The sequence below is a fragment of the Apium graveolens genome, chromosome 10 (genome assembly GCF_009905375.1).
Source record: "Apium graveolens cultivar Ventura chromosome 10, ASM990537v1, whole genome shotgun sequence".
In the NCBI taxonomy this organism is placed as follows: Eukaryota; Viridiplantae; Streptophyta; class Magnoliopsida; order Apiales; family Apiaceae; genus Apium; species Apium graveolens.
Genome location: NC_133656.1, coordinates 3,251,102 through 3,275,247, shown reverse-complemented (window position 1 = coordinate 3,275,247; position 24,146 = coordinate 3,251,102). Strand labels below are relative to the sequence as shown.

The 24,146-nt window shown below is 32.7% G+C and overlaps 3 protein-coding genes across 7 annotated transcripts; all 3 read left to right on the top strand.

Moving 5' to 3' along the window:
- The first annotated feature begins 5,173 nt into the window (after nucleotides 1–5,173).
- LOC141689958 (caltractin-like) lies at nucleotides 5,174–8,772 on the top strand. The gene is made up of 7 exons (XM_074494507.1): nucleotides 5,174–5,328; nucleotides 6,633–6,783; nucleotides 6,870–6,906; nucleotides 6,990–7,017; nucleotides 8,069–8,221; nucleotides 8,310–8,412; nucleotides 8,492–8,772. Exons 1-7 carry the CDS (start codon nucleotides 5,326–5,328, stop codon nucleotides 8,560–8,562), a joined length of 546 nt encoding a protein of 181 aa, XP_074350608.1. The 5' UTR covers nucleotides 5,174–5,325; the 3' UTR covers nucleotides 8,563–8,772.
- A 202-nt stretch (nucleotides 8,773–8,974) lies between these two features.
- LOC141689956 (pentatricopeptide repeat-containing protein At5g39350-like) lies at nucleotides 8,975–12,714 on the top strand. The gene has a single exon (XM_074494506.1). The coding sequence runs from the start codon at nucleotides 9,314–9,316 to the stop codon at nucleotides 12,230–12,232; it is 2,919 nt and encodes a 972-aa protein (XP_074350607.1). The 5' UTR covers nucleotides 8,975–9,313; the 3' UTR covers nucleotides 12,233–12,714.
- A 662-nt stretch (nucleotides 12,715–13,376) lies between these two features.
- On the top strand, nucleotides 13,377–17,349 carry LOC141693383 (uncharacterized). Of its 5 annotated transcripts, XM_074498478.1 has the most exons (7): nucleotides 13,387–13,556; nucleotides 13,639–13,706; nucleotides 13,822–13,959; nucleotides 14,762–14,995; nucleotides 15,845–15,884; nucleotides 16,529–16,626; nucleotides 17,004–17,349. In XM_074498478.1, the coding sequence occupies exons 1-7, from the start codon at nucleotides 13,508–13,510 to the stop codon at nucleotides 17,019–17,021; spliced, it is 645 nt and encodes a 214-aa protein (XP_074354579.1). In that variant the 5' UTR covers nucleotides 13,387–13,507; the 3' UTR covers nucleotides 17,022–17,349. The 5 variants fall into 5 exon arrangements, 2 of the variants coding, with proteins under 2 accessions (XP_074354580.1, XP_074354579.1); XM_074498479.1 differs by lacking the exon at nucleotides 17,004–17,349 and having other exon boundaries at nucleotides 13,377–13,556; nucleotides 15,832–15,884; nucleotides 16,529–16,602; XR_012563103.1 differs by having other exon boundaries at nucleotides 13,378–13,556; nucleotides 15,832–16,626.
- The last annotated feature ends 6,797 nt before the right edge of the window (nucleotides 17,350–24,146 follow it).

Sequence of the window (24,146 nt, the reverse complement as noted above, 5' to 3'; positions counted from 1 at the left end):
CCTTTGGTATGGTCTTTTCTGGCTGATCTGCAACTACAACAGAGAGCTTGGTTGGCTTATGCGGTCCTTCATTAATTCTGTCAATATATTATGGATCTGTAGCTTCCAGAAACATAGCCATCTTCACTTTTCATATGGAATACTCAGAAGGTCTCAACATGGGAACCCTGATAGTCTCATATCGACTATGGGTTTGAGTCTTTGGAGTTTCTTCAGTTTTGGTGGGCTTGGTTGGATTTCCTATTTCTTCAGACATGATTGTTTTGGATCTTTACTATATGTGTGTTAACAGAGAGGCTCTGATACCACTTGTTAGGTCACACAATACTGTAAAGGGGGTTGAATATAGTGTAGAATACAATCAAATCGATTTAAAGCACAAGTAACAGAAAACAGATGTATTCGATATAACAAACTCTGTTACAATGGAACTGTTCTCTCTCAGTGATGAACAAATATCACGAGAGCTGCTAGGTTACAATATATGATCTTCTCGATGATCGTAACTCTTATAGAGTAAACCTATGTCTGTGTTTATATAGACACACAGTTAGAAGATAACTTCTAGTTGATATGGAATATAATTTTGTCTCCTAAAATATATCAACCGGATATCTTATATAATTCTTCTAGTCCTCGAACTATTTCCATGCATATCTTCTTCTTGTATTAGTCTCGATCTTCTTTCCTGTGAATCAGCTTCCTTCCTTAACTGTTAGTCCTCCAATACTTAAGTTCTGATATCCATCTTCTGATATTATCTTCTGATGATCTAAGTTCTGATATCCTTAAGTCCTGACTTCCAGTAAGTCCTGATTCCAGTAAGTATTGATATTTCCTGTTAGTTAAGATCTGAAAACTAAATATGAAATATATTAGACATGACATCTCAAATATATCTAACATAAGTGCGTTTAAGTTTGAAGAATAAATGTTTGCTTTTGTAATTTAATTCCCACGAAATACTACGGTACTAGTAAGGAATTGAAATCAAGTTTTGTGCAAAATTATCACTTCGTGCTTAGAAGTGTATAACTTGTCGAATCTTGTTCGATTAAACAATCCTTGTACGAATTTATTTTTCTTTAAGTTATTATATATAAGAGCTTGTTAAGATGAAGAGAAGGTGGTACTAAGTTTCTTATATGAATATTAAGTGTGGTCGGTCAAGAATTGGACAAAAGCTAAGAGGTTTACCACTTTTAAAAGATGAACGAAATTTTTTGCCGGAAAAGTTCACCGAAAAAATTTGCCGGAGGTTCGGCCGGATTTTGGCTTGTTGGTCGAACTAGGGCAGCCCCTCGGGAGGCAAGAAATGGTGTGGATGAGCTTTGCTTGGGTTGATAGAGCTTGGTTGGTGGAACTAAACTTGAATAACAAAAACCTTGAATATATGATATATATTTGTAATAGAGAAGGTTTTTGATATGATGTATTTGAGTTTGGATATTAGAGAGTGTGTAGAGAGAATACTTTTTGAAAATACCCAGCAATTAATTAGCTCTTAGCCTGTGTGTAAGAAAATGGTCGGGGTGGGTGTTTATTTATAGAAGGAGTTAGATGAAGGGAGTGGTTGAGATTTAGTTAAAATAAATGGTGGATGAAGAGAGTGGTGTGGATTGATGAGGTGGGGGTTTAGTTGTGTTTGTTTGCAACTTGCAGATAATACAAACAAGTTTATGGTAATAATTACCATTAAATATATCAACTTTGAAAACCCTTTAATAAATACAACCAAAAATATGATAATTATCTAAATATCATAAAATGATGATCTGCAAGTTTTGGTCAATATTGGTCAAAGATAACTTGGTCAAACGCTCGGTCAAAGTCTTGGTCAACACCCGAAAAATCACACCTGAACAGAGTTTCTTGAAAAATTACGAAAATTTAACCATGCATAGAAATCACCATTTAAGTGAAAAATCTTAAATTTCAAGATTTTCTAGAAAGTGAAAGTATTTTATTTGGATTTGAAACGATTAAATCAAGGTTGAGTTCCAAATAAAATATGAACGATCTTTTGTAAAAACAGATAAACCTTTTTTGCTCAAGTTTGGGATATAATAAATACTTAGAATATATTTCATAAAATATAAATATTTTGAGAGAGTGGAAAATATTTTTAAGTATTATTTGAGATACAAGAAAAAATTACTTTGAAAAATATTAGGAATGGGATAAAATGAGATATTAATATTTTCTTATCAAATATTAATTTCTAAGAGTATACAAATATATCTTTGGATGAATAAATATTTATAGTGTGAAAGATATATATTTTATCCCTTTAAAAATATCTATTTTTAAAAAAAATTTAGCACGAGGCTTCTAAAGAATATCCAAATTTTGATATTCCTTTTTTCAAACTTGTTGCCTTATTAATATTTCAAGAGAGCCTAAGGAAGATCATATTCCGATAATTTTTTTACGATCTCATTGCTTTGATTTTTAGAGTATATTCCTTAAAAATATATTTTAATTTTTCAGCAAATTGAAATATCTCTTGTATTTATATATAAATACACTTGAAAATATTTTTGAAAATATTTTGCTAGAGATGGATTTTCACTTTTTATTATGTCAATGAAATTCATGCATATTTGGAGAGCATATAAGTGTTTTAAATTTTATGTTAAATTATGCAAATATCAAAATAAATAATTTATCGAAGATGTCCTTTCACAGTGATTTATTGTAGAACCACCATGATGTGAGATTGAATTTGTTATCTGTTGTCGATGATGAAGATAAGTGGAAATTATTATCATTCTTACTTCGTGTTCTTCTTCCTTCGCACATATAGTATCAAAAATCATTCGCATGATGTTGTCCATTATTGAGTATTCTAAAGCTAAGAATGAATTTGACTTTATATAGGGTTTTTACTTTCTCCTGTTTTCAATGGTACTAGTTTAAAACTCGTGCGATGCACGGATTATTTGTAATAATATATACTTTTTTGAATTTAATATGAAGCGAAAATTTTAAGATACAAAATTTATTTATTAAAAATTTTAAATATATAGGATTTGATAATAATTAAGAATATCCATGCACGTGTATAAATTAATGATATTTTTAAAATAAGTGGAATTTAACAAATAATATCAATTAATTGAAATATAGTTTTATTAAAATATATAGGGGTGTTTAAAAAAAAAATAGATTTTAATTAAATGGTAAATTTTATCTCCGATAAATAGTATACATATTATTTTAAGTTTATATATAGTCTTTTTTTAATCCAGATCAATTGTATACATTACTTTTTATTAGCCTAAAGCCCATTATAATGACCAAATTCAAATTCAACTAATTATAATAAGATTTATCTTATTTAATTTCTTAAAGCTCAGATTAATAGTAAATTTTTATGTTAGCCTAGATAAGGGCATATATTGTTAGTTTTAGCTGATCTAATTGTTTTCAGATTTTAACTTTTCTTTGTTATGGATTACTTGTATAAATTTTGTTAGTCCAAATGAATAGTACATGTTCTTTTATTCCAAAGCTATTATCCTCACTAACGAATTATATCTATTTCGTTTAAATAAAATGGCATGGATATTATAAAATTTGAAAAAAGCCTGTAATTAAATAAATCCAAACATTGTGTAAACATACCCACTATCAAATTTTTAATATTTCGGATATTAGGGGCGGATCTGGTAATCCCCTCATTTTTAAACCTACATCATAACTAACAACCAATTAGGTAGACTTTAATTTTATTTTATCCCGGATCAATAATAGAAATATCTTTACTTTGATATATTTAATTTTGATTTTAGCGCAAATAAGTATCGTACATTATTTTGTTTTAGCGTCATGCCTTAACCAGATCTAGGTCCAGTTAATTATATTAGTTTTATTTTTTTTTTAATTTTAGCCTGAGTGAATATTATTTTATTTTAGATTAAATAAATAATAATATATATAATTTTGTTTTAGCCTGATAACATAATATTGACCAACAAATTAATTTTCAACTTTTTTTTTTCAGTTTAGCCCGGTTCAATAATATATACTTTTAGCCGGATTAGTAGTATTTATTATTTTATTTTACCCAAAACAGCAAATCGAAATAACTATATTAGTTTACTTTTATTTTTTATATAAGATCGGATCAATAGTATATTTTTTTATCTCGGATGAATAATATATATAATTTTATTTAAGCCAGAGATCACTGGACAATTATAATTCTATTTAAATTTATATAATTATATGTTGAATATTTATATATTTTTGAGAGTGTTTTATTATAAATATTATAGGTGAATAGACCGACTATCAACAAGTTTTTTTATATAATTATATTATTTATATTACTCTATTCATGTGAGTGTTTTACTATAAGAATTACTATAATTACATGTGTTCAGAACACCTATCGACAAAACTTTCATTTTTTTTCATTTTTAATATAAATATATAAATGTCTAGATTATAGAATAACATCATAACTATGCTATGCATTACTGAAAAAGCGGGTTTTGCACGACTTAAAATAAGTCTATATATGAAGAAATCGTCTCTAAATAAGTGGATTTGATTTGATGATGATATGATATCGTTGGTTTGGGGGATATGTTCGATTGATGCGAAGCTGGGATATATAAATTTTAAAGGTTTATAGAATATAACATTCAATAGTAAATTTTGATAAAACAAAATTCTAAAATTAGGGTAACTAAGTAATTTTATTAAGTACTTATCGACCGATTACCAAATTTTTAATGTTTCTTATATTATAATATAGTATATTAAAATATTGTATAGATTATCTATTTATGATATAATATAATTATAGTTATTATTATTATTTAATAATAATAATAACAATAACAACAACAACAAAAACAACAACATCAACAATAATGCACTAATTTCAAATTATATTCAACCATTATAACCATTCCTATTGGTACACAAAACTTTATAAGTTCAGCAAATTTTAGTTAAATAGTATTTTTCATAATTTGGCCGACCAATTTAGTCAATTCCATTATAAATACTCTATTTAAAGACTTGATTTTAGAAAAAGTACAACCCAGCCCGATGTAAAGTTTGCCCGGTTATATTTAACCATTATATTTGCCCGAATCCTGCCCGGTTGATTTTTTTTTTTTTGGTTTTTTGCATCTCTGGTCTCCGCTGTAAAACTAGTTACCACAATCAGTCGGTAAGAATAATAAAAACAATAATACTGTTAAAGAGGATAAGTTTTAGAGTTTGAAGTACATCTGGTGAGTTCGGTCCATACTTCCATCAAACCAAACAAAACGAAGCAAAACCCGTCGCAAGTTGCATCACAATAACATGGTAAATCCCCGCCTTGTTCTTCTCCCAGTCTTTGTCATCTCCCTTTTTAATAATTGATTTTTTTTTTAACTTTATATTTCTGATTCTTATGTATTTTATTTGCATGTGAATTGAGTTTGAGTTGAACTGTCCGTTTTTTTTTTTACTTTTATTTTGTATGCTAGGGTTTGTTTCCTTATAAAATTGCATCTAACTTTTTAAGAAAGCAAAGCTCGTAAGTTATAAGTAAATGGTTTCAAGCTGTATTAAGACTTTGTGTACTTGAAAGTTGTTAGAATTTGAGTCCAGGGCCAGCCTGGCCGGGGGAGCTATTTTCGGTGCTCCCAATTGCTGAGCCCCTGTGTGTCAAGGAGTAGTTTGTTGAGTTATTGAACATCGGTTGTGTAATTAACACTTCGATGATCAATGCTTTTTTTCGGTTGAGATAAGTCGGAGAATAGCCTGTCTTAATTTGGTTACAAATATACAGAAAACGGCAGTAATAGCACCAGTAATATTTGTGCAATCATTTGTGCCGGTTATTTAGAAAAAATATATTTGGACAATCATGCGCGTACCGGAATGAATTACATCAGTTTTTGAGTTGTTGACGTGAACTCGTAATTTTATTTCACTTTTTGTGCCTGTTTTTGACATCTAGACGAACACAACAGTTTGCCGGAATAAATATCAGCATCTTAAATATTTTGAAGACAGTTGGACTTATGTTGCGCGTCTACATGTTGGCTACACCAGAGTAACATAGATTAGATTTCTCTGAGATTTTCCGACAACTAGATTATTCTTTATCATTTCTTATTTTGAAATCATTATTCATGTTTTTCTGATTCATATTTTTGATGTGCTTGTTCTTATCATTTTATAGTTACGTTAGGCAAGTTAAACTTACAAGTGCTTATTCGGTTATTCCAACTGCTGGTTAGGTAATAGTTTTAATTTGTACTCACAACTAGTGTTATGGCTCAAAAATGATTGTTCACTGATGATGTTAACTGTTTAGGAGTATTTAGTTTCAGCAATTATTGTAAAAAGATGTACATATGCAATAATTTCATGTCGAGGCTGTCCACCATACTCGGAGATTTTGACATTTTATTGATCCCTACAAGATGCGCATCTCCTGCAAAGCCTCAAAGCACTAGGCATTAGCTAGTTGGTTTTGTAGTCTCTAACTCTCGATGAATATATATTCTTTGGGATGCTACTATATACCTTCAGTCACTTGCTATAATATTTAGAGCACAAACATTTTTCTCTGGTAAGCATTTCTTTTTCTGATTGTTTTGTTTATATAAACTTGTTAGGCGAATCTTAACAGAGGAGCTACAAGGGCAGGAGCTACAAGGGCAGGAGCTACAAGGATAGATAATCCCAGAGGACGTCATCATGGGCTATCTCAACAGAAAAAGCAAGAAATCAAGGAAGCATTTGAGCTATTTGACATTGATGGATCTGGTATTCACATTGCTCCCTTAACAATACACATCATGAATACATCATAGGATTGCAATGACTTAATTCTGTTTTTCTAAATTATACAGGTAATATTGATGCCAAAGAGCTGACAGTTGCAATGAGGTATAAATATCCCATCACTAACATAAATAATAAATTCTCAACAAACTTCATAATACAATACAACTAACTTCTTATTATTTCAGGGCACTGGGATTTGAAATGAATGACGAGGTAGTTCTGTGTACTGAAGCATTCATTCATTATCTGTGCAATTGAAAGATTTCATCCAAACTAATGTTATCTGGTTTAGTTTTTATAGGTTGATCTGTTTATAATAGAATAAACATACTTGAAATTGGTATTCACTTTTGATATAATTGTTAGTTTTTTTTAAAAAAAATTGTGTTTAGAGTTCAATTTTAATTGTTGCAAAGATAAATTTTGGACTGATCTTTTTGCAAGAGAAAGTTTAACCGATCTTAAATTTGTACTAAAGCGGTGTTATTCTCCGGCTTAGAGAGCTTTTGTTCTTGCATTCCTGGGGATCATGTTCTTAACTTGAGAAAGAGAACTTGCGAGGAGTTGATGATCTTTCTCTGTTGGCAATTATTTAAAAATATTGCTAGCTAACCAGTAGAGTTAGCACAAACTTCAACTACATTGTCTTAAAATGCTGTAAGGTAGAAAAAACTGTGGGCTGCAATTACTCAATTTTTAATTGATAACGTATTTGAGTAAATTGACATTAACTTGTGGTAGTTTTCCATAGTCAAGGTGCTAAGTTTTGGTGCTCAATTAATAACAAGTTGCATCGAACTACAGGTAGTTCAGTAGAATCATAACTAACTTTAGAGCAATTGTCAGGTTTATTAAGGCACTCACATTTTATGCCTTAAATGATCACTGAGCCATCTTCACTAACTTATGATATGCCTCTCTGGACTTGGAAGCTGGACAAGCTACCTACTCTAGTTTCCAATGTGACTTTCGGTTCAGGAATACTAGTTAGTTATTAATTGCTTTTTGAAACCTTTTTATGACATCTTTAAGTGTCTGTCTCCTTATCTTTATATGTTTTTTTCAATGTTTTCTTCTGAAAACATTTTTTTAATTTGCTTAATCATATTTAGCTATGTGTTATTCTTTTAGTGTTTGGTGCTTTCTCCTCTTTTTCTCCAGATATTTTATTGGTTTCCATATGTTTAGCTGTACCTTGTCATTATTTTCTAATCAGTAATACTTGTGTTGCAAGACTAATTTCTCATATTGTGTTCAATTTCAGCAAATACATCAGATGATTGCTGATGTAGATAAGGACGGAAGTGGTGCAATTGACTTTGATGAATTTGTGTACATGATGACAGCCAAGATTGGTGAAAGAGATTCAAAGGACGAGCTCATGAAAGCTTTCCAAGTCATTGACCAAGATAAAAATGTAAATTTAAAAACTGTGATTATCTATTTAGGTCTATTTTGTCCATTACCTTTTGATATAAACATTTCTTTACATTTTCTGGGTGCAGGGGAAGATCTCTGCTGCAGACATTCAGCGTATTTCCAATGATTTGGGAGAACGTTTTACTGATAGAGATATTCAGGAGATGGTTGAGGAAGCGGATCGCGATCGTGAGTTTTTCTTTTTAATAAATATTCTGTGTCCTTGCACGGCCTCGCCCATTTATATAACCTGGTTTTGTGATTTCAGGTGATGGTGAAGTAAACTTTGAGGAGTTCATGAGAATGATGAAAAGAACCTCTTATGGATACAAGACCTAAGTAAACTTCTATGATGCAGTTCATATACATTTGTTTGTGTGATATTGTGTGATACTGTGTGATATAAGCTAAATGTAGTTGACTAGTGAAGTTGAGTCCCAGTTAAACATGCAGAAGTAGTACTTACCAAGGAGAAGAATTTATGTATGGAGTTCTATATCGTGCTTGGATACCGAGATATATGGAGAAAGTACGGTTATTTATGGCCAATTTGTACCAATAATTCCAGCTGCTATATACATGTAACACCAGCATCTTTTAGATTGACGTTGCAAATGTAATTTGATGATGAAGACGGACTCAAAATGTATATGAAATGTTGATGATATATCCGAAATACTAGGAAGTAGGAAGTATGCCAAAGTGATCTTTCGACAAGGAAAATTTCTACAAAAGCATAGTGACAATGACTTGTATAGATATGATATTTAGATTCTAATTCTAGAGCTCCCAAAACATTTTTTGAGATACATCCCAAAAGATTGAGTTGTTTCCTCGTATATATAATGAATTTTGCGTGGGAAGAATTTTGGGATCCATTTAACCGTTAGTTCTTGGATGAAGAGAGCCGAGAATATTTTCGTTATGCATCAATCAAAGAATGTTAAAATGTCCTTGCAAAAAAGAAGAATGTAAAATTTTAAATCCAGTTGCATGATAATTGGAGAGGTTGATAGTTTTTTATGGAGAAAAGATTCTTGAATAAGTTCTGATCACAGTTGCAGACATAGTAGTCACTACAATTCATATTATGAGTCTATTTTCTCCGCGGCTACTACCTTCTACTCTCCTCACCTCTCTTCACAATTTTTCAACTCGTACCTTCAAAAATTTACTCTCCCACTGTCAAAACATTTCACATTTCAAAATTTTCACTTCTCACCTCATCATCACTGGCTCATTCCCACCTCAAAAACCTCAACTTGAAGCTTTTTTAAGCCACTGCTTTCACTTGGGTGCTCCTCAAATAGCTCTTTTGACTTTTAATTTGATAAAAAAACCCAATCTTTACTTACAAAATTTGCTCATTAGGTCACTCTGTGATCATGGGTTTTATGAAGATGTTTTGTATGTATACAAAAGGTGTCAACTTTATGGCTGCTTATATGATAATTATACTTTTCCTTTTGTTATCAAGGCGTGTTCGTGTTTGGGCAGTGTTAAGGTTGGAGAAGGAGTGCATTGTAAGGTTTGGAGAAGTGGGTTTGTGGGGAATGTGTTTGTGCAGACTGGTTTGGTTGATTTTTATGCCAAGATTGGTGAAATGGCGAAGGCACGGTTGGTGTTTGATAAAATGTCTGAACCGGATTTGGTTTCGTGGAACACGTTGATTTCTGGGTATTCTTTGTTAGGGTTTTATGATGAGGTTTTTGAGGTTTTTAAAGAGATTGGATTGAGGGGTTTGAAAGCTAATGTAAGTACTTTAGCTAGCGTGCTTCCTGTTTGCTCGCGGTTGGGTAAGTTTTGTGTTGGTGTATCGATTCACGGATTTGCGTTAAAATGTGGTTATCTTTTGGATGAAAATTTGGTTCCTGCTTTGATTTCTGTTTATGGTGATGGGGGGGATTTATCTATTGCTAGAGATATCTTTAATTGTTTATCACAAAAGAATGTTAGTATATGGAATGCTATGATCTCTGCGTACACACAGAACCAGAAATCTGAGGATGCCTTTCTGCTGTTTCGTGAAATGCTCCAAGATGATGTGCAACCTAATGTGGTGACATTTGTATCTATTGTTCCTGCTTGCAAGAGCTTTGGTAGCACTTGTGGAGAGGCCGTTCATGCTTGTGTATTATTACGGGGATATGAGAATCAAGTCTCAGTTGCTACGGTGCTTATATCAATGTACGCTAAGCTTGGGAATGTGGATTCAGCTAAATTTATTTCTCATCGAGTTCCTCACAAAAACGTTCTGACATGGAATTCAATAATATCTGGGTATATATATAATAAGTGCTGGGAAGAGAGTTTGGCTACCTTTCATGAAATGCTACTTGAAGGATCTAATCCAGATGCAGTCTCCATTGTTACTGTTCTTTCTTCCTGCTCCAAGCTTGGTGCAATTCTACTAGGTAAATCTGCTCATGCATATAGCTTAAAAAGATGGTTAAATTTGGAACTTAATATTTCCAATGCACTGTTGGCATTTTACTCTGACTGCCGTGACATGATAAGTGCGGTTAATTTATTCCATGAGATGGCAATAACCAGTGTTATTTCATGGAATACGTTGATATCTGGATTTGTACATGTTGGACAGTACCAAAATGCGGTTTCACTTCACCACCAAATGCATCGAAAAGACATGGACATGGATTTGGTCACTCTAATAAGTATCCTCCCTTGCTTCCATGAAACTGAGGATTTGGTGCAGGGTCGGGCAATTCATTGTTGTGCCATTAAATGGGGTTTTACCTCTGATGTAACTTTAGCTAATGCACTTATTAGCATGTATGTCAACTGCAAAGAACTCGTTTCTGGGAAATTAATATTTGAAAACCTTCATGATAGGAACGTGATTTCTTGGAATGCATTGATAACTGGTTATAGGCATCATAATATGCAGAATGAGGTTATGCACTTGTTTGATCAAATGATCAGCGAAGATCAAAGACCAAATTATGTTACCTTGCTAAGTGTTTTGTCCGTATGCTACTCCCAAATGCAAGGTAAATCTTTTCATGCATATGCTGTTCGGGCAGGGTTCTTTCTGGAGACTCCGTTCCTTACAGCTCTAATGCTCATGTATACTAGATTTGGTAATATATTATCATGTCGCCAACTGTTTGAAATGGGAGAGAAAAGCAACATTTCACTTTGGAATACTATTATATCCGCACATGTAGATTTCAATAATGCCGATGTAGCAGTTTTGTTTTTTTCTGAATTACTTAGGACAGATATTGAACCTGATTATGTAACAGTTTTGAGCTTAACTTCAGCTTGTATTCAGTTGAACGATTCTTATTTGACAAATTCTACAATGGCTTACATAATACAAAAGGGTTTTGACAAAGATGTAGCGGTTGGTAATGCTTTGATTGATTTGTACGCAAGATCCGGACTCATTGCATGTGCAAGAATGATCTTTGACAATATGTTTCAAAAGGATGTAATATCGTGGAGTGTGATGATGAATGGGTATTCATTGCACGGTGACAGTGAAACTGCCCTTGGTCTTCTGTCACAAATGAGATGTGCGGGCTTTATACCTGATGATATCACCTACGTGAGTATTTTATCAGCATGTAGCCACACCGGTTCAGTTACGCAAGGTGAAATAGCTTTCAAATCTATGGTAGAAGATGGTATAGTGCCACGAATGGAACACTATTCTTGCATGATGGATCTCCATGGTAGAACTGGTAACTTAGACGAGGCTTTCAAATTTTTAAAGAGCTCCCCATATAAACCTTCTGCAAATATACTGGAGTCATTGTTGGGTTCTTGTCTAGTTCATGGCAATATTGAAGTTGGGGAAGAAATTGGTGGGTTGCTCCTTGAAATGAAGCCTGAAACTTCAGGACCATATGTAGTCCTCTACAACTTATATGCAGCTGCAGGAAGGTGGACAGATGCTAATAGAGTGAGATCTGAGATGGAAAGGAACCAAGTACCGAAAGTACCTGGATATAGTCTCCTCGGGGAAAATGGAACATCACTGTAAATAATTCTTAGGTGATGGTAGCAGACTTGTTTATGTATCTTTCCTTAAGCAAGAGAAGTTTATGTTGTCATCTCGAGCAAGGAGGTCAAGGGAGGAGAAATGAATTTCAATCGATAAAGTTAACGCTCTGACAGGGGAATGAAAGCAAGAGGTTCAAGGTTATAGCATGCAAGGCAGTCCAGAGAAGAATAATGTATGCGGAATTATAGAAGTCAAAGCTCCAAAGGGGGGAGGAAGAGTGCGTGGGGTTATTTTAAACTAGGCACTCAAAAGGGAAGGGAAATGTATTCAAGTGACGAAAGTCTATGATCTGAGTTCTGAAGGGAATAAAGATTCATAGTTATAACTTGAACAAAGTTAGGTTGAAACGTGATGCAAGTGATGATCAATCTATATTGTATTAGTAGTTAATATGATTTTGTAGGCATTGTTTCAACAATGCCGTATGGATGATGGGATTCCAACTTGAATGAAAATGAAATTAAAACCAACTCATTCCATTCCGGTCGCAATGTGGACCGGTAAGATTATGGTGCAGCTTGGACTGAGATATGAGAAACCACGATGGAATTAGAATGAAATTACAAATCATTTTAGTATTCATTCCGATCCCCATTGGATTTGTATCTCATTAACATAAGCCACCTATATTCAACTTGTCAGAGGATAAGATAATTAGTTGATAATAAAGTTAATTATAGGAGTCAAATACATTGAGCATATGCAGTGCAGTAGTGGAATATACTTTGGAGCCTTAATATATAAGTTCTTGGTAGAACCCAACCCATATATAAAACATATTATTAATTGTTAATATATTTCTTTTATGAAATGTAAAAAGTATTAAATAAAGAACTTAAAGTCAGGAGTTAATAAAAACTATTTCTTTATTTCTTTTTATAAAAATGTATGATAAAAATTAATATTATTATAAATTTTACTTTTGTCTTTTAATTTTTCATTAGACACATTGTTATAGATTTCAGATATAAAAATTATTCGGATGGAATACTGATTTGTGAAATATTGGACAATTTTTAAAACTGAATAATTTATTAGCAATCTATCAAAAATCAGGACAATTTTTTTTTTTTAATTTTCAGCAATTTTTAAAAAAATGGGCGGATTTTCATGATCATCATTACAGATAACTTATCAATTTGAGGAGTTCCAGGGCATTGTCAAAACTCAAAAATAAAAAGTAGTTCCAAGGCAATCACATACATACTACACTCTTGAGAGGTGGTTTAGTTTAGATTAAAGGAAACGAAATGGATGGTGGTGCTGCTGACTCTGCTTCACCCAGTTCTCCTTCCATTTTCAGGTACTATTCTATCTATATTCTATATATCCCATTTGTGATTTTTATTTTCATGGGAAATATACAATTTCTTGATTATGTTGAGGTGTGTTTGGGTGCCACAGTTCACAACGCCACTTTTATCTTGCCGTTGACAGGCTCCAATTTAAGATGGTTTGTCCCTCCCCCACCCCCCTGTTTATTTATTTCTCGCAATTCATTTTTGTTAATTGAGTCTCAGAAATACATATCCCATTGTACTTAATTTATGGTTTTATTATGGGTTTAGGAGACATTGGTGGATTTATTAGGCATGGCAGGCCGCCTTCCTTGCTTGCCAATGGTTGTCTGTTGCAATTCTCGCGACGAGCTCGATGCCATCTCCTATGCCCTTTCCAACTTATCTTATCTTTCCGCAACCCCTCTCGTACTCTCTTTCACTCTATATTTCTTTTTATCTAGTATACATTAGTTTAGGATTCAATGTGGTTTCTTAATTTATATTTGAAGAGTTCTTTATGTAATCTTTGTACTGTAGGTTGTAATATAGGGATTATTGCCATGAATCAGATACTGGTATATGTCGGTAAATATGCAAAGCTATACATAGACTAGACCACACAGTATTCCGGATGAGGCTTAGCCTTCTTGTTGCAGTAACATTATTAGTTATATTCTTTTATGCTGTCAGCTAGAAACAATTATATAATGCACATTTGTTAGTAGCAACACTCACTTTCACTAAACCGCATGCCAATATCCCTTGGAACATTAGTGATTGCGATGCATCATGTAAGCACACCAAATAAAGTATTTATTATGAAATAGGCACTTTTCATATTTATAGTTTAATAGATACACATCTCCATTCGTCTATGTGAAGTTGAAATTCCACCTACATTAATCATTCCATTTCTATTTATCAAGCTTCAGTAATATGTTCTTCCAGAGTTTTAGTTAGTTTAAGAGTCAATCTCTCAATGTTTAAGCCTATTATGTATATGAGTAGCATTCTAGGTAAAGCTTGCCATACATAGAGCCTGATAATTTTCATATGTCTGTAATTGTTAAATATTTTATTCTTTTTGCATAAGTGTGAGGATCATTGTTATGATTTTACTTTTCGAGATAATGCCTAAGGTATATCAAGTTATGTAATCCTAAGTTAATCAAGAATAACGTTTGGTCTAATACTACATGTATCTTTTCTTTTGTTATCGTATCCTCAGTACAGCGACCTTGCTGAAGCAGATCGTGCTCTGATTTTAGAAAAATTTCGCCAAGCAACTATCAAATGGAACAGGAATGATGTTCTTCAATCCGAGGATAAGAACGATACTGAAAACGAGGAGCAGAAGTCACGTGTGGTGGTTGCAACAGATGCTTGCCTGCCACTTATTTCTTCTGGGGAGGCACCTGTCAGTGCTCGCGTGTTAATAAATTATGAGTTACCTTCTAAGAAAGTATGTAAGAGCTAAGAGCTTTTTTTGTTAAACTTTAAAATGTTTCCTGGTTTTGGCCATACTTTCTATAATCATGAACCTGTCAGTGAATAAAACTGCCCCCTCTTAATATCATGATACTCTTTAAGTCTCTACATCAATTTAGTTAGAGTTCAGTTGTTACCTGTTGAGCTTGTAACCCTTGCTTAAACCTCTGATCTCACAAGTTCATCAATTGTAAAAGCGACTTAGCCCATCCGCTAAACATGCTGATAGGATGCATCTTTTTCTATATGTATAAAATTTAATAGCTTGACTTTAGTACATATATTTAGTAAATCAGACAGTAGAAATATCTTCTTATTCTTGTTCTCTAACTTGTAACACCAATCCATTATGACACCATTCACATACTCATTCAATGGACACTATAAAGTAGGTCCATTTATATAAGTCATTTTTAAGTCTATCAGAGTTGACTAGCTTGAAACGTTATTTTTTGAATGATTTTCTAAACATTGCTGATAAGGTTATATTTACATTATTATCTCCACCGTATTATTAGTATATCCTCCATTCGAGGTGCAATTCTCAATTGTGTGGAGGCACTGCATGGGATTTCTTATCGGTTAGATGAACTTTTTATACTACCTACATGGTTCAACCGAAATTTCAAATAAATTGAAAGTTTTCTACATCCCTTAGTGACTGATGCATATAACTTAGACTTTTTTCTTTGCCTAACCGCGACTTACTGAGCTAAGATATATGGGATACAGTAACTAGTCCAGTTTGTACATTTTCTTGTTTTTCCATTACCATTCAAGTTAGAGTAATACCTATATAGTGATGATCAGAATCTGCATGCAGGAAACGTATATGAGGCGGATGGCAACTTGTTTGGCAGCAGGTTATTCTTTGTCATATTACTTATATTTTATTTCTAGACATTCTTCTTTTTCTAATAGGGTTAAATATCAAAGTGATCACTCAAGTGAAGGTCATATATTATTTTTGTCACCAATCTAAACGGGGTATCATTTGAATCACTTAATTCATAATAAATATCAAACACATAACTTCAAATATGTGCTCGAAAAGTAGAAGTAATATATTATTGAGTTCCACACATTTTTATTAAATGCTATCATAACCAAATGAAAAGTTATAAACTCTAGTATTTAAGATAATATTTCTAGATTTTATAAAGCATATATACTAATTATTTTTATTTAAATACAATAAAATACCTATATATTTAAAAATAAATAGTAGGTATATTTTTTTAAATTTAAATATATTATCTAAAATAATATAATTCATAACTTTTTATTTGGTTGGAGTCGCATTCAAGGAAAATGTATAGAACTCCATATAAATAAGTTTAATTCTCAAGTAGATATTTAGAGGTATATGTTTGATATTTATTATGATTTTAGTGACCCAAATGATACCCCGTTGAGATTGGTGACAAAAATGATATATGCCCATCACTTGAGTGAGCACTTTGATATTTAACCCTTTTCTAATATAAGCGATATATATTACCTGCAGATGGCATTGTGATTAACATGGTTGTTGGGGGTGAAGTGGTGACTCTTAAAGGTATTGAAGAAAGCAGTAGTCTGGTTATAGCAGAAATGCCCATTAATGTAAGTTTATATGTTGGTTCCTTCTCTTTTATTTATATAATAGACAAGTGAACTAGTTACTTAAAAAAATTCATAGTTGTATCGAGATAACCAGGATAAGTATATCAACTACAATTTAATGGTATGTGTTATTGGGTCAAATTGTCAACACTAGTATATGCCATCATTTGCTAATGCATGTGTTGTGTGCATGAAAATGTCATTCTATTTTGTGATATAGATGAATATTTTTTGTAGGATATTTTAAATTCTCAATTGTATTGGGGATATGGGGGTTTGATTAGAATGATGTGGAGGCCATCTTTATTCTTTTGTTATTGTGAACAATTTCATATTCACAGTTCAGGAAAATGACCTCTAAAATGTGATTGCTGCAGATATTTGAGATACTCTGATGATCTCAGTCTTCTGGAATTGGAAAAAATGATGTCTTTGTTGCTCGCCCACATCAATGAGGCAATACATGGAATAAAGCCAGTATGACATCCAATTGCAACAAGAATGGAATGATCAATCGTAGGTTGTATTGCTTGAACATGCCCTTACATGCATAGAAATCTGCCATCATGAAAGTACAGTTGATTAGAAGATCAACTGAAAATTAGACAAAAGTTATTATTGCTGTTACAGTTTGCTGACAGGTTAATTGTTCATTTTAATATTACAAGTGTCCAGATTTTAGATATGTTTTCGTAAAAAAAATTTGTAAACTTTTTAGTTTGATTTACTTGATAAATGCAACTCTAATTTATCGTGCACCAAAAAATGAATTCCTCTTCCAAGTGAAATATTGAGACGAGAACAAGAATCCAAAAGCTAAAGTGATTGATTTCTAGTACATCTTACTGAAAAAGTAAACATAAAATCAGAGGAATATGAAGCTTCTCTTAATGTAATTAAAGCCTAAATTGAGTTTAGAACAATTCATGTTCCCTTCTAGTTTCTTTGTAGCATATTGCAGAATGTCAAATCTAAGTTTTCTCGAATTTACTTTTTTGGCAATTCAAGAAAATTTGCTACAAAACTGGCGGCTTTAGTTTTCAGTAGTCTTCCAACCAAAGATAGAAGCGTTAAAACGATTGTTTGATGATTTTGACACCAACAATGCTGGGAAGATTTACCAGGATGAGTACAAGTTAGCATTGAGAGCTCAGGGTGTATCCAGATACAGTGTATAGACTTTATCACAATTCTAAAAAGTTGTTGTAAACAAATTCACAATTTTGGTCTAAAATACCATTGGTTTTTTTAGAAATTCTTCACACAGGTGTTATGACTATACATAATTTAATAACTTTATGTCTCCTACTATCTTAATGTTTGTTAAAGCATTTGGATTTCAGTGGTTCTAGTTATGTATTCAAATGTAGTAAATGATTTAGAATCCTAATTTTCAATGGTAGTGTCGTTAACAAGTTTGGTATGTAAATATTATATGCTCTGATTGTGTTCTGCTTTCCGAATCTTTAGACTATCTCTGCTAAAACACCCAACCTTTGACATCTCTCTGCGCCGCTGCATTCTAAACATCACACGTGAATTTGGGTGGATGGAAATTAAAAGTACATAAATATTTAAAATCTAGAAATCTACTACAATTGTTCAAGTAGATGTATTTGTTGGATGTTGCTTAATCTCCATTAGCTTAGGAACATATACTGGTAACGTCCACGACAGATCCTGGTAAAATATAATGATTCGAAGAAACGATCTTTTCATGGTGAAGGAACAGGCTATCGACGAAACCTCCCAATAATTAGTTATTTAATCTTCGAAAATCCTAGCAGGGGTGTCCGGCTCCTTTCAGATAAAAGAGAGAATATTAGCACCAGGTTGAAATTTCAAAGCATCGCCATATTGTGAATCTGTCAGATTTGAAAATAGTAACGCGGATAAAAGATGCCAGACAAAAGTTGGCTTCTTTTAGCTCAAGCATATTCTTCAGCCACTACCAAATTTAAGTTGGCAATGATTCACTCATCATAATTGAGATATAAATGACATCTCATTGGGTTGCAAAGTAGATCAAACTATCTGAGAAATGGCATTTACGTGTTGTATTCAATTGGAACCTAACAGGGAAATGACTGTAGAAGAATTCAGAGCCTGGCTCCGACGATATGATATGGATCACGATGGCAAGATCAGCCGTGAGGAACTTGGAGAAGCTCTACGTAGCCTTCGGATATGGTTTGGATGGTGGAAGGCTCGTGAAGGGATAAAGGCTGCCGATACTGATGGTAATGGATACATAAATAACTCCAAGGAAATCGAAAAGCTGGTAAACTATGCTCAAAAGAATCTGCATATGAAAATTAAGAAAAATAGCTGGTGATTACTTTGAGTTTCGAAGCCAATGTTTGTCCTCGTGTGTGCGCTTTGTGTATTCAGACTTCTCAGTTATTATTATTGGTGTGTGGTGTTGTAATCTAATGACCATGTCCATGAGTAACTGATACGATTTTCTGCTATTTCAGCTTTTAACATTTCTAATTTCTCATGGGATTGTTTTATTTGATTTTTGTACTGTAAGAATGTTTTATCTGGTTTGTAGTAACAACATGGCTATAATCTTCTGTCATTACCTCCAACTCCAAGGCCTTTATATATAAGTTACATGTAGTCTCCATCTTCTTGTTTTTTAAAATATCGTATTTCACTCTTTAGAACACAAAACACAAGTAGTATCTGTGTTGATTCGGTTGTATTGTATTCTATGAACTTTGTGTTCTTTGCGATATCTTAAAATTACATAGTTATCCAGTAATGTGACTAATGGCCGGAGGATTCTTGCTTAGTTAACCCTAGCGAATACAGTCATTATCATAAGAATTTTTTCCCAGTATTTTTTTTTCTGTGCTTGTATCTGTCCTCTTTCTTTCTTTTTCTTAATTTTTATATCTTTCCGGAGGTGAGTCACCTTATGGACTTTCCGGAAATGAAGACACGTGTTCAAAGGCTATGCATATAGACAAGCTATAGGGACATGGATGTTGATCCGCATGAATATAGGAATGACCGGGGCGAATCAGGTGACAAGTAGGAGACGTGGATGGAGATTTCGAGCCGTAGGCCGTAGGGATATTTTCTGTAAGGATAAAAGAGACCAAAGGCCGTAGCTGCAAGGGCTACAGGCTATTGGTCGGCCAGACGGCCAGTTGGTCTTTGGCCATAGGCCGTAGAGAAATATATAGCCATCAGCAACAAAACATACCTCGTTCTTTTCTTTTGGACCTACCTCATTCTAACAAAGAACAAATTTGTTACCCATTAAGTAACCCGAATATTAGGGTTATAAAAAAAAATTCAAAAAATCTGTTGTCCATCCGAAAAATTCGCGTGTTTTCTAGAAAAACGGATATTATCTGTATTTGAAAAAAAACAGATATTATCCGTTTCCGAATCCGCAATATTCGAATCCGAAATTATATATATATATATATATAATTTAAAATTATTTTATTAACTTATAATATGTGTATAGGCTTTAAATAATACATTTATACAAATTTTATATAATTGTACAAATACTTTATATAGGTATAAAAACAACTTGATTACAAAGATCTTAATGGAAGATGTTGTAATAATTTTAGGAGAATATTACGAATAATGATAAATACTTATAAATACTCATCTTTGTAATATTTCATAAGCTAAAAAATAAAAGAAAGTTTTTGGGAAAATATAATACAGTAAGTTAATTTTAGGAGAAAGAGGAGAAATGATATTAAAAAAGAAATTTATAAGAATATCAAGATGTTAAGTTGATTTAAAGAGAAAGTGGAAGTTTTATGAGAATACTACGATGGTAAGTTGATTTAAATTTTTTTAATGAAATATGTAGTGCAAACTTTAGCAGAATACTAGTTGTTAAGCTGCGCTTCGCAACGACCTTCTAAAATAACGTTCCATTTTTTTATATTTGTCATTATGAAATAATGAATAATAATTAAATATAATAAATTAAGAAGTTTTAAAAGTAATTCTCTCGTTAAATATGTTTACTCCAATTAGTCGATATTTCATTATTCACAAATCTAATATTTTAAAATTATATTATATATTCGTCAATAATTAATGTAATATTTTTTTTCTAATTAATAATATAAGAATTTGAGAAAACTTGTGAATAGACGAGAGAATTCACGTCACTGCCCTCGTCCTCTACTTAACATAAGTATAATATAATATAATGATATAGTAATTTTAAAAAATGTTTAGAGAACATGTTTGTAGATACTTGTTTATGTAATTTTTCATTGGCAAAAAATTAAATGAAATTTTTTAGTAAAATATAATATAGTAAGTTTTTTTAGGAGAAAGAAGAGAAATGATGATAAATAAAGAAATTTAAGAGAATATGGAGATGATAAGTTGATTTAAAAATAAAGAAAAAGTTATAGGAGAGTATGATGATAAGTTGGTTTCAAAAATCTTAATGAACGATGTCATAAAATCTTAGAAAAATATTACGAATGATAATAAATATTTATACATACTTGTCTTTGTAATATTTCATAGGATAAAAATTTTTAAAAAAAAATTAGGAAAATGTAATAATGTAAGATTATTTTAGGAGAAGGAGAATAACTGTTGTTAAAAAAATTTGGGAGAATATGTGTTGTGCATATATTGTATACTTGATGGTTTCATAAACAAAACATCTAAGTGGATTTTACTTAGTGAAATAATGTAGCACTCGACGGATAAGAATTATAGTCCCGACGGATAACTCATTATAGTCCCGACGGATGTTAACTAATTATCCATCGAGTGAGTAGCTTATGTAATAATAAGTCTGTAGCACAGTTCTGTATACATCTTTTTATAGATTCTTTAGTAGCCTATAAGTCATGTTGACTTTAAATAGATATGCAGAATAGGTTGATTAATTGTATATAAATGATGTCTTGTAATTCTGCATAAGTGAAATGAAGTCAAGTGCCAAAACATCTACCGACGGATGATTAACAAAGCCATCGACGGATGATAAAATGACTATCAACGGATGTTTAATATAGCAGTCGACGGATGATCATTTAAGCCATCAACGGATATTCAGAAAGTCGACGGATGATCATATATCCAACGGATGTTCATAGAATCCAACGGATGATCATGTAAAGAATTCAAACAGCAGTTGAACAGTGAAAGCTGAGCACAACCGTCAAGATGTATACAAATCTACTGTGGAAGCCCATTAACTGGGTAATAGTGGACGAAAAACAACAAAGCTTAAGACTGATAGTTTTTATATTTATTCAGTCTTTTTGACTTTGTAATCTTGGTAATATATAAACCAAGAACGTAGCAAATAGAAAATAAGTATTGAGAAACAAAAACAAAGAAATCTTTGTAAGCAAAATCCTTAGCATTTCCCTGTATTTTCAGCAGTTCGATTTGTAAGCAGCTGTGAGCATTCTTGCACACAGAGTCCTCTTGATATATAATATATATCTCTGGTGGAATTGTTTAAATCCACCAGAAAGTTTTTAAAGACTCTTGTTTTTAATTACTTATGTTTTGATTCAATTAAGTTTCTATTCCGCATTGTGCTAATCAAAACATTTATATCTATATTCGAGTTGAACATTTTTATTTTGAGAAAAAGGTTCAAGAATTCCATTCAACCCCCCTTCTGTAATTCTTGCTATATTGTTAAGGGACTAACAATTGGTATCAGAGCAGACTCTTAATCTACAAAGAGTTTAAAGATCAAAACAATTCAGCAAGATGAACAAGAAAGACGTTGGAGTCAAGATTCCTTTTCTAGATAAATATAATTACCATCATTGGAAGGTAAAGATGCATCTTCATATGCTTTCTCAAGATGAGGCCTATGTGGACTGCATAGAAAGAGGTCCTCATGTTCCAATGAGAGCTGCAACAGGAAACGAGCCATCTGTTCCCAAACCAAGGCATGAATGGTCTGATCCTGACATTGAACAAGTCAGGAAGGATAAAAAGGCCATGAACATTCTGTTCAATGGAGTTGATGCAGACATGTTTGACAACATTATAAACTGCAAAACTGCCAAGGAAGTCTGGGATACTATACAGATAATCTGTGATGGCACTGAGCAAGTTAGAGAAAATAAAATGCAGCTCTTGATTCAGCAATATGAGCATTTTCACAATGAGGAAAGTGAGTCACTCACTGACATTTTTAGTAGATTCCAAAAACTACTAAATGCTCTTAAGTTGCATGGAAGAGTCTGTCAGACTAAAGACTCTAATATGAAATTCCTTAGATCTCTTCCAAAGGAATGGAAACCAATGATAGTCTCATTGAGAAACTCACAAGATTATAAAGAGTTTACTTTGGAGAGACTGTATGGCATCCTGAAGACCTATGAGCTTGAGATAGAGCAGGATGAAAGGATGGAGAGAGGAAAGAAGAAAGGAGGATCCATTGCACTAGTTGCTGATTTGGAAAAGGAGAAGAAAGTGAAGATGGAAGCTGTTGAGTCAACTTCTAAGGTCTGTTAGAACAAGGGCAAGGGGCTTGCAACAGAAAGTGAAGATTCATTGAGCCAAGATGACATGGAGGACATTGATGAGCACCTAGCATTTCTTTCCAGGAGATTTGCCAATCTCAAGTTCAAAAAGAACTTTGGAGCAGCCAAGCCAAATAGAAACATGGTGGATAAGTCAAAATTCAAATGTTTCAAATGTGGCTTGGCAGGGCATTTTGCAAATGAGTGTAGAAAGTCAGATTCCAGTAAGAAAAGGTTTGAGTCTGTGGATTATAAGAAAAAATACTTTGATCTACTCAAACAAAAGGAAAGGGCTTTTATTACACAAGAGAATGACTGGGCAGCAGATGGTTTGGATGAAGATGAGGATGTCAGCTATGTCAATCTAGCCCTAATGGTCAAGTCTGATGAAACAGAGACTAGTTCCTCAAGCAATCAGGTAATTACCACAAACCTTGCACATTTATCTAAAGCTGAGTGTAATGATGCCATAAATGACATGTCTATAGAATTATATCATTTGTGTGTTACACTTAAGTCTATTACTAAAGAAAATGCTAAAATCAAAGAAAACAACTTGTTTTTAAGTGAGAGGAATAATGTGCTTGAGTCTCAGTTTATTGATTTTGAGAAATTAAGAATTGAGTGTAAGATTGCTAAGGAGGAATTAACTGAGTCCTTGAAAAAGGAAGAGATTTTAAAGAAGCAGCTCGAGCGTGAAAAAGAGGTGATTAAAGCATGGAAAACATTCAGGGATGTCCATGCTCAAATCACCAAAGTTCAAGGAATTGAGTCTTTTTGTGATGAAGCCTGGAAAAAGAATAAAGAGAAACTAGAACCCAATTTGGTAGATGGTTTGCTGACAGATGTAGACTCGATGGATGATGAGGACTATCCGTCGGATAACAAAAAGTGCTATCAGTCGAAAGATGAAAATCCTCATCCGTCGGCTGTGAGCAAGCCCATTAGCAAAGCCAAACTAATCAAGCTAAATGAGAAGTATGGGTCTGTTTCCAAGAACTTTGTTTCAGGAGAGTCAAG